This window comes from Filicampus tigris, chromosome 4, assembly GCF_054856515.1.
Source record: "Filicampus tigris isolate MCC_2025a chromosome 4, RoL_Ftig_1.0, whole genome shotgun sequence".
Classification (NCBI taxonomy): domain Eukaryota; kingdom Metazoa; phylum Chordata; class Actinopteri; order Syngnathiformes; family Syngnathidae; genus Filicampus; species Filicampus tigris.
In genome coordinates, this window is record NC_141220.1 from 3,081,655 (window position 1) to 3,097,432 (window position 15,778).

At 40.0% G+C, this 15,778-nt stretch overlaps 1 protein-coding gene and 1 long non-coding RNA gene across 3 annotated transcripts in view; one reads left to right on the top strand and one right to left on the bottom strand.

Moving 5' to 3' along the window:
- Window positions 1–293: 293 nt before the first annotated feature.
- Window positions 294–3,188, bottom strand: LOC147148116 (uncharacterized). Its single transcript, XR_015086418.1, has 3 exons — window positions 3,078–3,188; window positions 1,840–1,916; window positions 294–411 (listed from the first exon to the last, which is right to left on the bottom strand). It is a non-coding gene; the product is annotated as an uncharacterized LOC147148116 (long non-coding RNA).
- A 5,320-nt stretch (window positions 3,189–8,508) lies between these two features.
- Window positions 8,509–15,778, top strand: part of gal (galanin/GMAP prepropeptide) — a 32,478-nt gene continuing 25,208 nt past the window's right edge. For both annotated transcript variants that reach the window (XM_086028613.1, XM_086028614.1), the window contains exons 1-3: window positions 8,509–8,582; window positions 8,766–8,846; window positions 9,939–9,993. In XM_086028613.1, coding sequence (XP_085884739.1) covers window positions 8,766–8,846; window positions 9,939–9,993 — 136 coding nt within the window. In that variant the 5' untranslated portion in view covers window positions 8,509–8,582. The remainder of the gene's footprint in view (window positions 8,583–8,765; window positions 8,847–9,938; window positions 9,994–15,778) is intronic.

The window sequence follows — 15,778 nt, forward strand, 5'->3', positions numbered from 1 at the left end:
TGCATTACAGTAATCTAGCCGAGATGTAACAAAGGCATGGATGACTGTTTTTAAGTGCTGATGGGAATGTTTACCTTAGCCATTAAGGTGAAAGAAGCTAGACTTTACAGCAGCACTGATTTGCTGGTCCAATTTCAGATCACCACCATTTTAAAACCCAAGTTTAAGACTGTTGGGATTAGATATGAAGCCAGGGGGCCCAGGTCAACGAGGTGGGATGTAGACGAGCCATTGGGACCGAACACCATAGCTTCTGTTTTCTTTTCATTGAACTTCAAGACATTCAGTGGCATCCAGTCGTTGATGTCCTCTAGGCAGAACAGAAGTGGTCTTATGGAGAATGCGTCTTTTTTGCTGACTTGAAGTGTAACTGCAAGTCACTGGTGACGGCTGAGATCCAGACGGAGTGGGCTGAAAAGACAGCAGAGTTGGAGATTGAGGCAAACACTGATGACAATCTAGATCCACGATGAACACATGCCCTCAGATGGACCGCCTGACTTGGGGGACGATGTCAATGACGACGTGGGGATTGAAACAGCGCCACGAGAAAATGACAACATAGAAATTAAAATACTTGACAAAATCATGAGTACTAAATTGCATAATTATGCAACACATCAGAGTATAATAGACATCAATTATTTCACCGGGTATATTATTTGTGAGCATAACATTTATTATTCAATATCACTGGACGCGATGAACAAGCAATACTTTTTGTGTGTGAAACTGTATTTGTGTACATCAGTTGAAATCTGAACTCTGACACCATACATGAAGAATTTACATATTGTTTGATACATTTTCTATGGATGTAACGATTAATCTAAAATCAATTTTAACTGCATAAAATATGCGTTGATGTAAAAAATAAATAAATAAAAGAGATTAGAATCGATTCACAACATCATGTTAACAATAGCCGCTCTCAAATTATTTGGCGCAAATTTCCCAAATCTCCCGATGGAGAAAAAAATGATTGGTGCCAACTGCCAAGGAAGGGTGAAATATGTTTACAAATCCGGTATTTCCTTTAGTATTTATAGGTAGTTTCATAGTATTAGTGCAACTCAGCATAGTGTATTGTTTTTTGGTTCCATTTTAAAATGCACTAAACATTCAGCAATAAAATATTTACGGCCACAATTCAATTTCAATTACTGGTACTCCACTGAAAACAAGTCAGGAATGCTGGTACAACCTGCACAGTTTAGTACAAGTTGAATGTACTATTATCTTGTCTTTATTCTTTTGTACGATACCTTAAAGAGATCTAGCTGTAAGCTACTGATACACAGCACACACTATCTCAGTGTCTACAAACATGGTATACTGTACTTATGAATATGTAATATTTGTACCAAAAAACATGTAAGGACAACAACACTCAGCAAGATGTTAAAGCAGATAAACCTCACTTGTGTCACTACATTTAAGTTTAAACTAGTTCGCAGAGTAACAAAATTGCCCTTTGTGATCTGTCTTCACTATACAAGAAATTATGCGCAACATTTTTTCTTTTGCGTTAAACACTACTTGTTTTTTTTTTTTTTTAGTTCTGTGAGAATACTTAAATAATCGATCAAATCGGAGCAACCAAATTAGCAAGAGCTATTAACAGTATCCATACAATACATTTTTGTCGACGCGATAAATTGTGGGTACATAGACACGTTAAAAACAGAGCTACATTAGCCAAATACTAATGCTAACAGTGAAACGCATCATTAGATTTCAATCTATCGCCGTAAGCCTGAGTCCAAAGCTATTATTTGAGACAGAACGACGTTATGAAATACATATTAATAAATTGGATATACACCTTGCTGACTTTACCTGCTGTGAAGATGCTTCTCCTGAGCCGCTGCAAGCGCCGACCGATCCGCTCGCGTTCGCCATCTTTGTTTTCTTCCCTACGCATGCGCGGTGAGAGGAATCGCGAATCAATTAGTTCCCCTTCGGACCTGCCTGTGTTCTGTGTGACGTCATCCTAATTTGCATGTTGTGCAGATTCGTCCTCTCACAAAGTGATTCTTCCCAAACTGTCAATTCGTGCGTAGTGAAGATTCGTAGTCATAGAAGCGAGAGTTGTATTCACAAAACAATGGCACTCACAGTTTTTATTCGTACTCACAAGAAGAGAAGTCAAACCCTAACAATTTTGATTTGTACTCTCAAGAAAAGAAGTCAAACCCTCACAATTCTGATTTGTACTCACAAGTTATTACTATTACAGATACAAATCTTTAATCACGGATATGCCTTTTAGACAGCGATCTTACTCCATAGGATAGACTCCAGCACACGTGCGATCCTTGTGAGGACAAGCGGTATAGATAATGCATATATAATATATATATATATATATATATATATATTAGGGATGGGACGAGACACAAATCCCACGAGACGAGATGGCACACGAGATTGAGTCCACGAGAACGAGACGAGACAAGATTTTCGCAAATTTTCGAATATAAAATAATGTATTTTTTCCAGTTGTCACAATGTTTTTTATTGAGCAATAAAATGAATGATATAGTTCTACAGTGCAAATATAAACATAAATAGGAGAGTCACTTTTGTTAAATGCTCACTTTTCAAATACTGCTGCAATAACAGCTACAGCTGAGATCTTTCCTCTTATTGAATAGTTTAACAAAATGAAAATACTTTCTTTCTAAAGAGCTAACTTCAAATGCTGCTTCAATAACAGTTGCAGCTGAGATCTTTCCTCTCACTGAATAGTTGAACAAAATATCAGCACCGTATCAGGCCATCCATGGTTCAGTTTGCCAGTAAACTGGGACCATCGAACAATTCTAAACTTTAAGGGTCATGTTCTTTTTCAGAAATACAAGCATGTCCACATTCATCGGTGATCTCGAAAAGAGAAACAACTCTTATCATATGTAACATAAAGGAAGACACACACGCCCCACCCCCCTTTAAACCTAACACGGCAGGCTACGGTCATTTGCCAACACACAATACAGTACTTTACATTAGCAAATTGGAGAAATGTTACATTAACAACAACATTGACAAAAACTAATATTTTCAAGAGGTTATACCTGTTGCCTCAGCTCTTCTACCTTTGTCTGGATCCTCTGGAACACTTCTTTCCTCTGATCAGCATCAAGGTGTGGCAGAGTATGAAACCGGGGATCTAGCGCAGTGCTTTCCAACAGATTATGTGTATCCCCACTGTATCTTTCTGAGATATTTTTTGATTTGGCACGTTTCCTCATTGCCACAGTAGTGGAGTCCTCATGTGTTGGCGTCATGCTCTTCTGAATCATACTCTTTAATGGCACAGTAAGTGACAAAGTGGGGCATTTTTCTTCACATAGAACAGTGGTAGCAGTTTTGAGTGGACCCAGGATTCTCACTAGATCTTCGACAAGAGGAATATCACTGCAATCCAAAGTGTCAAGATTTCTGCAATTCTGTCGTAGTTCTGGGCTCATCAGAGCTGCAGATACGGCAGCCTGTTGTTCTAGATAGCAGGCCATCATGTAAAAAGAGCTGTTCCAGCGCGTGATAACGTCCATTATTAGCTTGTGCGCGGGCAGTCCCAGCTGTCTTTGTTTAGACGTCAAAAGTGTGCTTCTGTGAAAAATAGAAGCTATGCGCCTGACACGTCCAAGCAAACGTGATACGCGGCCAACTTTGAGACCAATATTAATGTTTGCTATTCATGGGACTTGCAATAGGGATGTAGTAGACATCTATTGAGTATTTTAACAGAAAATTATTTGATTGTGTTTGAAAACCCAAAACTCTAGCAGGTCCACCAGACCCATGAACACTGACTGAGTAACCAAAATACCAACCCACAGGGTTAAACTAGGTGTGACACTATGGGCTGAAATATGTGCCAACAGAAACTGAATCTGAATAACACACACAAAAGGCAAACGTTACCCTAAACATAAAACAAATGCATTTAATCACCACGTCTTTGCTGGATGTCTCACCGCCATGTGCATGGTAAAGATGGGAAATTCAGGTCCAGAAAGTAAAAACCCTGCCACAGTTTGTCTTGAGCCAAAGGTGCTTCTAATCAACTAAGCTCGTTTACCTGCCAGTTGAATAGATTAACCTGTGGTTGAAGATTCTGGAATCTTCTTGCTTGTTCTTTTTTCTTCATTGGTGAGTGGCATCTGACGTTTGAGGTGCATTACCGCCACCTACTGTGCTGGAGTGTGGGTCAAAGTAGTTATTATGACTATTGCACAGTGCTAGGAGAAAAACAAACAAACCTAAATTCTCTTTCTCAACCCATTTCTCTTAAAAACTGAAACAAAGCCTTACACTTCATCCCTTATGTCCTCAGCACATGTTTAAGGCTAAACACGACCACCACACTCTTCTTTAATTCGTCTATAAAGTTTTCTCTACTTCATCCTGTTTTTTTTTGTTTTTTTTAGGCACAAACACAATCATTCACACTCACATTTGTGGTCTATCGAGTGGGAAGTGAACCCACGCTGAAGTCAGGTGACTGCACCACCCCCTCAACCGGATCCACAGAAGACCACATTTCTTTTCCCGTTTGTCTCACCCTGGCTATTATTTTGATGTCTCATTCTGTGTTCTTGAATAAAGAATTTTAAATAAATAAATACCTTTTTTTCAATAAATACTTGTACAGTTACCTAGGTAACAGTGGGGACAGCTATGGTTAGATGAATTGGCTGCGATGTGGGCCTTGTGTGGCCGACAATATGGGAACCAGATGTGGACCACTAAAGTACCGTAATTCATTGAGATATTGGGCCAAATGCACTTGGGTTTTGCTATTTATTTTGCTATCAGTGCATCTTCAGCGGACGTCAGTCGACCTTTAACCTAACAAACGTGGCATGTCGTAATGGTGTGCGCGTGCCTGTGTGTAAGCAGAGCTGGGCACTTGACCATTTTTTGCCGGTCCGGCCGCAACCCTCCACCCTTGACTTGGTTACCATTCCGGCCGCGACCCTCCGGCCATATTCATAAACATTGTCGGCCCCCGCCCCATTCGGCCCCCCGACCAAAAAAAAAAAGTGTCCGTGATTGACGTCGCTGCGGGAGAGACGCTAACGGCAGAGGCTTTTTAAGGATCATTAACTGGCTAATTTACTATTCGAACCCGCTGTGGACACGCTTCAAATGCGGCAGTAGTATTTACCCAACTGTGTGCTTCCTTGCATTGCGAGCCCCGGGGTTGGATTTGCCGTATTGTATAATTATTTGGGTCCAATAATTATAGAGAAGAGTCGTAGAAGATGAAGAAGTCGCAGAAGTCGAAGTCAAGTTACTTATTTATTTTGCACACTTCCCCTGCTTCCCGGCCTTCAAAATAAAAGCATGCAAGCAAACCACTATACACTGCAGGTTTGCTATGGCGTATTTCCGGAAGTAGTGAACGACAGAAAAAGGGCATGAACTCCACCTTGATGTGCTAGCGTCTGAATATACTCGTGGACACAAATTGTTTTGAAACAAGTCGGGGGGCGTCGCTTCAAAAAGACAGCGACAACAATGCATATCGTGCCTGCTACAACCATAAAGGGATGACTAGACGATGCATTTAATTTTATTGCGAAAACAATCTGGAAGGTGGCGGCTAAGGGGGAACGTGGGTGAGTAGCTTGTTTACTTTGAGTGATGGGACTTTGCAGCAGTAGCAACGAACTGCGTGGCTCATCCGTCTCCGTGTGGGAAACTGTATGTCATCGCAACAAGCGTGTTTGTATTTCCTCATTGTCACATCATGTAACCCGCGCCTCCCACCTGCAACTGGGGCATACCATTACAACAGGGGGCGGAGGGGCAATACCATAATCCCTATAACATCAGTTGTCGCTCGCGCAGACGCGGGAGTAGAAAGAAGCCTAAAAAGAAGCCTTTCACCGAGTAGGCTGAGACGATTTCTGGCCGCCTCGCGAACACGTCACACGCATGAGAGCCGATTAGTGGGCCGGACTAAAATCAACTTCCGGCCATGCTTAGTCCAGCCATTTTTTAAAATTTGTCACCCCCCAGCCCTCCGCCCCAAAAATGGGCATCCGGCCGGGCCGGAGGGTCTGACCGGTCCGGCCCAGGGACGGACTGCCCAGCTCTGTGTGTAAGTGATGATGTAATACAATTCTTACGTCTGTGATGTAAAATAATACTGTGCATAGAAAAAAAAATTAAACTGCATCTAAGGGTGGGAGAAAACTGGCTATACATATATGGCCCAGACTTCTAAATTGATTTCTGGGCCAGATCATTCAGTCAACAACTGGCTCACATCTTGTTTGCCAGAGTCAAGACAGTACCTCCTTTGCCAGTCCTGGGCCATGTTTGGTTCACATGCCATGTGCCGGTGCCGACTGAATTCCACCTGTGCCAGGTTCATGCCAGATCTGGCCCAAATGCCTTTGCTGTGTGGGCATTGTCCATGCCTTTCAAGTTTGACACCCGTAGACCAGAAGCAAGAACTAGGTGTAAAAGTATGTTGTTCATGTGTCGCAGTAGTCCATAAACTAAATCCATGAATCTCTCATGACGAGGATATGATATGAGCATGAGTTTGGTAAAAGATGTGAAAAATCCATCAAAAAGTCCTTATTGTATTTGGGGGGGTGGTAAACACAGGGACAGCTCGGCCTACGTCAAAGAAAGTGGCTTCAAAGCTGGTGATTGATGTGGATTGTTTTTGTTTTTAAAAATACTCACCGTTCCTCCTCCAAGACCCAAGTCCTCTCGGGGAGTCCAAGAAGGCACAGTCAGGTGGCAATAATTCAAGTAAAGCACTAAACTCACCGGCACCTGTCCAATTAGGTCTTCGTCAGACAGAGGAGATCCAGGTCATTGGAAAGGAAAAACTCCCTCAGGAGAAACAATACAATACAACTTTATTTATATAGCGCATTTCATAACAGCTACAGCTGTAACAAGCACTTTACATTACAACAACAGAATAGCAATAAAATAACAAGTGAAATAAATAAACTAAAACACAAAATACTATATAAAATAGACACCGAAAAACAGCAGAAAAGTCAATCTTACGTTGGAACAAAAGCCAAAGAATAGAAATGTGTCTTCAATCGGGTTTTAAAAATGGACAGAGAGGGGGCTTGCCTAAAATTCAATGGAAGGTCATTCCAAAGGGAAGGACCAACAACAGAGAAGGCTCGATCCCGTCTGAGGCACCGCTTAGTCCTCGGCACTTCGAGCAGCGCTTGGTGTTCGGCAGCATGACAACAATTCAAAACACATCAGCAATTCAAATGGATTAAAATAAATAAATAAATAAATAAATAAATAAATAAATAAGGTTCTAGAGTGGCCTAGTCATACTTGTGAGACTTGAATTTGATTGAAGTTACGGTGGCATGACTTTTAAAAGGCAACTCAAAACCCTCGGGTGTTGCTGAATTAAAGCAATTCTGCAAGAAATAGTGGGACAAAATATTTTCACAGAGACGTGGAAGACTCATTGCCAATTATAGAAAGCTTGTTGTTGCCGCTGAGGTTGGCCCTAACAGGTTTATGGGGAAACTACTTAGTCACATAGGGCCAGCTAGCTTTGAATAGCATTCTTTTTTCTACTCCGTTAATAAATAAAATCACCATTTAGAAACTGAATTTTATGTTTACTTGGGTTATCTTACCGGTAGTTATTTATATTTACATTTGTTTGATGAGAATAAAAGTGTGAAAACTATTCAAACAAATTTGAATTTGAGAAGAGTACAAATTGTTTCAGTCACTTTTGTAGGTCAACATTTATGATTGACTTTGAATGAAATGTTCCATAAACACACAAAATGATCTTGCTGTCAAAGTGAGTCATTTATTTGAATATAACATCTTTTTGTTTGAATGAAAACTAATACAGGACTCACCTTAATTTTAAAAGTTCTAACTGACATTGTTTTTTTGTCCACAATGATTTATTGGTTTTTAAAAGCAATTTAATATTGTTTCCACCTGCACATTCACCAAAATTGTAAAGAATGGAACCGATTCTGGAATACCTCAATTACATTTCAGGGACTTTGAGTGAAAGATCGGACTGGACAGTTCACTGATCAGTAGAATAATAAGTAGGCTAAAATGTTTGTTTTTTTCTTACCTTTGAACACACCATTTAAAAGGATGAACTATTTGCCAGAGTAGGAATGTATTCAATATTTACTTTTAAATGAATTTTCATAAGCACTCTACCTAAACCCAAACAAGAAAGCAGAAAGCAAATGTCCAGTAATGATTTGCTACACAAATGTGAAGCATATGCTTATAGAATGAAGGATGATGAAAGAAAAAACATTTCCCTCATTTTCAAATTTAATCCAATGTCTCTGAGGGGGGGTAAAGAAAAATTGTATCCGGGCATTACATGATGTAATTGAATTTCATTATGCTTTCGCCTGCCTGAGGGGAGAGGGCTGCTGACGCAGGTGGACTGAAGCCAGGGTGAGCTGGAGGACAATAAAAGGTGTATGAAGTACCCATTTAATCTGAACTGCGAAGTGTTCACACATACAGCAACTTCAGCTGCTGCCTTAAGGAGGAGAGTCTGTGTTGCCGGCATATCAAAGGTAAGCTACTTCTTTGTTCAAGTTATTTCATTCTTACGATAAAGACATTACTGCATATATACTGCATAGGCCAATACACAGTAGAGTCCCACATAAAGAACATTTTCCTGGTTGTAGTAATTGTGAAAAATTGTATTGATTAGGTAGTTATTGATGTCTTTACTTCTTACTTTAAATCTCTAGATGAAAAGGTCGTTTGGGATTTTGATGGTGTCCCTCATCTTTTGCACAATGTTCTCTGAGACCATCGGGTTGGTTATTGCGGTAAGTACTTTATTCATTGATGGTATTTAATTTACTGTTGCATTTGGAAATGAGATCGGCAATATTATGTGCTGCTATTCTGTTCTTTGACCCAATCTCCGAAGTGAAACTGAAAAAAAAAAAAAATTACAAGACTACTTTATTAGTCAAATGAATTGCTTGTAGGAATATATACATAATCTATAAACCACCACCTAAATTAAGGATTATGCCACAGTGAAAAATAATGAAATAAAAAGAATTAATGAAATGATTTTTTTTTCTTTTAAAGGGCATTGGTTCTTGTGACTTTCAACTCATCCCATCAGGGGTCGGGTCCCTACAGCGACTCACTTACATTCCGAAATTTATTTGGTGCAATTTTTAAGGATGCCCTTTTCGATGCAACTCTAAAATGTATCCATGAATAGGGCGTGTATTGAGGTATAGCTGGCAATCAAAGGCAGCAAGCATGTAATACTACATTACAAAAAATGAAATGCATAGGTAATTACTAAAATTAATTGCTTATGTTTGTGTTATTACTTATGTAGTTAATGCACCAGTATGCTAAAGCTCCATAGATTAATAAAGAAAATATATTTGATTGAAAATGTTGAATTTCTTATTCTTGATTAATATTAGACATCTCAGCAAAGTCCACTGAGCTGGCTCACATTTGAGTTTGAAATCCGAATTCCTAATAAAAATGGTTTAACCATGGGAGCTGAATATTCACAGAAGCACAGAAATTAGGGCCACCGGCCACCCCAAAATCCTAAAATGATTTCCTTTTACCGAAAAAAGGACATCCTTGACACCTGGTGGTAATAAACAGCAATAAATAACCAGGAAGTGTTTGTCATCTAGTACTTTGCAATGAAGTCTTTGAATTCATAAAATGTTATAACAGATAAAGAAAGTCTCAAGATCAACATTTGTTACAAACTGTACAGTATATGTCGAGAATTGTCAACAAGACTTTTCAGCAATAACTTTACAGTAATCTATAAATGGAATAATTCTGAGTTGGTGCAATTGCAGATACTCAACAATTAAGGCCTTAGCACTAATTTGTGGATCCGTTTACTGTTGTCCTACTTCACCATGCAGGCAAAGGAGAAGAGGGGATGGACTCTCAATAGTGCTGGCTACCTTTTAGGTCCCCGTAAGTACTGAGTGCGAACCTACTGTTCAACATATTATCTTACACTACAGTGTATGCTGTCTCACCACCATGTGGCTCATAGCTCTTAAATAGACAGATGTTCGCTAAATTCCAGTTTTGTAGGTGCATTTAAGAGGTAGGATTTCAAGAAGAATCAAAATACCTGACAGCAGTGGTCCCCAACCACTAGACCTGGGCTGCGGCCCATTTCAGTACCAGACCGCACGGAGGGACAGGGAAATAAATAGTAAATTAGCTGTCACTTGTATCGCGCTTTTCTGCCTTTTAGGTATCCAAAGCGCTTTATCACTGTTCCCTCATTCACCTACTGATGGCGCAGCATCAGGACCAACTGGGGGTTCAGTATCTTGCTCAAGGACACTTCGACATGGTCAAAATGGCCAGGGATCAATGACCACCACTCCCCCCGATTTTTTTTTTTTTTTTTTTTTTTAGCGGATCATACACTACATAATAGGGTTGCCAACCATCCCTTTAAAAATGGAATCATCCCGTATTTGGAAGTATAAGTACATATTGAGTTGTAAAGGGACACACTTTGTCCCATAATATCGTGACAGTCAAAAATAGTCTGTAAAATGTCGATGGAATGAATGAACAACAGTTCCCTTGATAGGACAACTTACAGTAACGGTCCTAGGCCCTCCCCTGCTCTGTGACCAATGAGCTGACAGCACATTCATGCGTATCAGGATACAGAATCCGCTTATCATAGTGGTCGAGGTAATGTTGCTTGCCACAGTAGTTAGCGGATGTCAACAAAGCATCGTGACAAATTTGTTGTCCACCAGGCAACGCCAGATATAGATATGGTATGTATAGAATGATTTTTTTTAACACTCTGATCAAGGTTAATATGGGAATGTGCAATGAATGTTAGCATTGTATGGACAAACAACATAATAATTTTGGGGTACAGTTGATTGACAAGTACGTTAAATAGATAATACAGAAAAGTAATACATTGATGAAAAATAGGGAAAGAATACACACACAGTCTTACATTTATTACATTTTCAAACAGATATGCATATTTTTTACTACTCGAAATACTACAGTTTAACTATAAATATAGCAGCAAAAAACGGTAACAATTTTTTTTTCAGTATTTTTATCTTTTATGAAGAGTAAGTGGACAAATTCTGTGAAACAAATGTTCTGCTATCTGAGTGATTAAAGGTGAGCTCATTTTGAGCCTCGACTATGACTGAGGGTTTGGGTTAGGGTGAGACCTTGAGGATCAATATTTAAAATTGAGCACTCTGGATCGTAATATCGATATTTTGGTTTCGATATGACCATCCCTAGTTGAAGGCAGTCAGGTCGGCCCTCGCTGCCATCGGTTTCTCCGCAGCGTTTTCACATTATTTTCTGTCTATTCAGCGAACATAACTCAACATGTTTACAGACACACATATACGTGTGTATAAAGTCCGTACGTCTGGCGCGTAGCTCGCCGGAAATACACAAGCAGAGTTAAAGAAGCTCAGAGACGCAGCACAAAATCACACATTTGGAGTTATGAGGAAACCTGCTTTATTCCTGTGATGAATACAATGTGTTTTATTGATAGTAGAAAATAAGCGGAAATTATGCCCATTTGCATCATGACATTGTCTGTGTGTCGCCATTAAATTGGAATATTCAATTGTGGGAGTAACTCTGTCCGCTCAAGCATGTAAATGGGTTATTCCGAATGTTTAAAAAAACTGATTTTGACCTTAAAGTTGCAGTGCGTAGAATTTAGTGCCATCTAGTCAGCTAATAGTGGTCAACTAATAGAATGTAACGCATTACGGTGCCTCAGAGGGACCATGCTTCGCAAGCCTATCACCAATTTCTTCAGCAGAGTTGAAAGCAAATGTCATCACAAACAACTTCTAGTATCCCCTCAAGTAAGAAAGGAAGTGCATTGCATTTGTGACATTTACTGTAGTTATCGATCCAGAAAATTTGTGATCGGGTGATTTGTCTCCTTCTGGTATCCGCAGCAGAAAGATGGCAGCAAAACATGCAAGCCTCCTGTAAGGGAGGCATGCCCTTATACAATTAGAGATAACTTCACCTACGATCATACGAAAATATGTACCATATTTTCTGGACGATACGTCGCACCAGCTATAAAATGCATAATACAGAAGCAAAAAACATACATAAGTCGCACTGGAGTATAAGTCGCCCCCCTCCACCCCCTCTTGGAATCCAAGTTGTCTCTGTCGCATAACGCAAGTAAATGCGTCCATATAAATCAAATTAATAAAATTGTGCGCTTAGTACACATCATTTCCACCGAGCTGTGTGTGTGTGTGTGTGCGTGTGTGTGGGTGTGTGTGGGGGTGTGTGTGCGTGTGCGTGTGTGTGTGCGTGTGTGTGGCCGGCTGATGATGCAATACCACTGCCAGGCACGCCTTTTAAAGGAACAGTACACTATTTTGTATAGATGGATTGATAGACGGTCAAATTGTCTTTTTATCATACTTTTTAAATTACTTATTTAACACAATATTAGATTTTAACTGTTTAAATCATTCATGCATTTTAATAGCTTTTAGGATTTATCTTTATGTTTCTTTATGTGGGTTACAATAACATGTGAAATGATATACACTACAGGTTATTCTGCCTGTTGTAAAGTCAATATGTAATGCAGGTTTATATGCAGCCTTAGAACGCCCTCCTGTGGTTGTTTGGTGTATTGTTTGCTGACCTTGTAAAGGAAAGGGATACAATATGTGTTAATAATTTCACACATAAATCGCTCCAGAGTATAAATCGCCCCCCCAGCCAAACCATGAGAAAAAAACGTGACTTATAGTCCAGAAAATACGGTACGTTGATGTGATAGAACTTTTTTTTTTTTTTTTAATTATTTAAATTGTGTTTTATTGTACTGAATGAACATTGAAAAATCGAACTTTCCACACAGTCACTTTAATTTATTATTATTATTTTATTTATTTATTTTTTTAGCTCACCCAATCCTCACACCATCTGCAAATAATTGCCAGTCTGTGAAAAGCATCTCCTGGCCTAAACCAGTCCATGACGCAAAAAAAGGTTGGGGACCACTACCTTACAGTAATAGTATATTTTAAAAGCAGTATACGGTAGCTTTTACCATACTGCCTCGAAAGAGTAATAATCATGAATTATCATTGGGGCTTAGAGGAGAATGAATGTGAATGAGAATAAAACTTTAAAATTGTTTATATTTTGTTCAAGATTTGTTTATGATCCTGTTAGGTAGGCAATTAAAAGGCCAGGACCCAGGAGGCAGAGAACAGTAACAAAAAAAGGCAACATTTATTTTGGTACAAAGTAACAACACAAAATCACTGGGTTCAGAAGTAGGGAAAACTAATATATATTCAGGAAAACAAAGTAGCAACAAAATTCACCCAGGAAGACAAAGCAGCAACTGAGAATCACCTTGCTCAGGGAAATGCAATTAAACAACAAAAGGGAGTAACTCAGTTCACCAGGAGTTGTCCACTCGAGAGCTGGAGCGCGTGGCAGGAGGGATTCAACAGAGAGGAGCATGGAAGTCAAGGAATCATCTGGCACAAGAGTAAGGGGAGAAGCTAATTAGTCTGATGTGGTTCAGGTGAGTGTGTGAGTCTCTGTTGCAGAGTTAAGCTCCACCTACTGCCACACTCCAGCACTGCAGGGAGGGAGGAGCACAGAGAGGGAAGGGGAGAAGCAGGAACCGAACCGTGATTTTTCGGCATCAAAAGGGCTCGAGACCATTTTTTTTTAACACCGGTAATCAAAAAAAAAAAAGCCCACAGATCTCACCAACTCTGTCTTAAAGGCAAGTATACAGTACATGCGCGCAAAGGCGCCTGTCTACCGACATGGCCAAGCACCTCGCTGACCGACATCCAGAGTTATACCACCAGTTTAAATAAGTAGAATGATAATTATTTTGTTCACAATTTGTATAATTTGGCAAAACACTCGATGAACTGGGAGGGGACGTGGGTTCGATCCTGGCCCTGGCTTCCCTGTGTGGAGTGTGCATGTTCTCCCCGTGCCTGCGTGGGTTTTCTCCAGGTCCTCCGGTTTCCTCCCACATTCCAAAAACATGCATGGTAAGTTGATTGGACTCTCTAAATTGCCCCTAGGTGTGATTGTGAGTGCGGATGTTTGTCCCTCTGTGCCCTGCGATTGGCTGGCAACCAATTCAGGGTGTCCCCCGCCTACTGCCCGAAGACAGCTGGGATAGGCTCCAGCACGCCCCGCGACCCTTGTGAGGATAAGCGTTTTCGATAATGGATGGATGGATATATATATATATTAGTGCTGTCAATCGATTGAAATATTTAATTGCGATTAATCGCATTTTTCGTAGTTAACTCCTAGTTAATCTCATATTTTATTTATTGTAAAAAAGAATCCATTGATTTTTCTGTCCCATTATTTTCTTGAATTTTAACACCCTTATCATGAATAAGAGGATTGATTTTCTTATGCAAACACTTTATTAAAGGGAAGTCAACCCAAACATATTTTTTTTCAAGAATATGCTCTAGTTGAAACAAGGCATTCTGATAAATATTACGTTTGTGGAATAATCCACCTGTTTTTAGCCATCACTGGCCGCGGCCATTTTGTCATGTCTGTCGACTGAAAATGACATCACAGTTGCTCAGGGCTCAGGTAACGACTAATCACAGCTCACCTGTTTTCTGAAACTGAGCCACGACTGGTCGTTATTTGAGCCCTCAAGGCATCTGTGATGTCATTTTCGGTCGACAAATGTGATCAAATGGCCGACCCCTGAGATGGCTAGATTTTGCTGCTTGACTCATATTCCACAAACACAATATTAATCAGAATGCCTTGTTTTAACTTGGGGGTCTGCATAGAATATATTCTTGAAAAAAAATGTTTGGGTTGACTTCCACTTCAATTATTATTTTGTATTTATTATTTTTCTAAAATGCTGCAATATTGTTTTGTGAATATAGATTTATTTATATTGTGCTTAAGTATTTCTTTCTTTTTGATTTGGTTTGGGGCGGCACGGTGGGCAAATGTGATTGGACTCTCTAAATTGCCCCTAGGTGTGATTGTGAGTGCGAATGTCTGTCTCTGACTGGTTGGCGACCAATTCAGGGTGTACCGCGCCTACTGCCCGAAGACTGCTGGCATAGGCTCCAGCACTCCCCGCGACCCTTGTGAGGATAAGCGGTATAGATAATGGATGAATGGATGATTTGGTTTGGTACGGCGCATTTCCTGAGCGAAGAAGAAACGAGAGAGAGGTGAACTTGAGCGAGGCTGTTCACGTAGAAGAAGAGGTGTAGTTCTTTTTTTGCTGTTGTTTTGCCATTACACGACAAAAAAACAACAACAGCAAAGAAGGCTTCGCGATAGCAGATTCTTTTTCTTCAAAGTACGAAAAAAGGCGTTTACGCAACAAGTTTTTTTTTCCAAGAGTATTTGTATGACACACCCCATACCGTTGTCTGAGGAATTTTACTGGCTATCCAATGCATCAGTCACCAGTCAGTTCCGCTGTGATTAGCCAAAGCTACGTAAGGATATATAATGGGAGTGACTTTTTTACACACGGCCGTTCATTTGCTTCTGTAGGTCTCTTTGAAGGGAAAACCCTTGCGCATTGGCTAAAGTGAGGTGTCAATCAAAGGCCAAGGATTAGGCCTTTCGTTTGATGTTGTACGTGGCTAATCCGCTCATGCTAAGTGAAGCTACGGCCGCAAATGCATCAAAAATAGTGATATTTGATGGAAATTGGTAA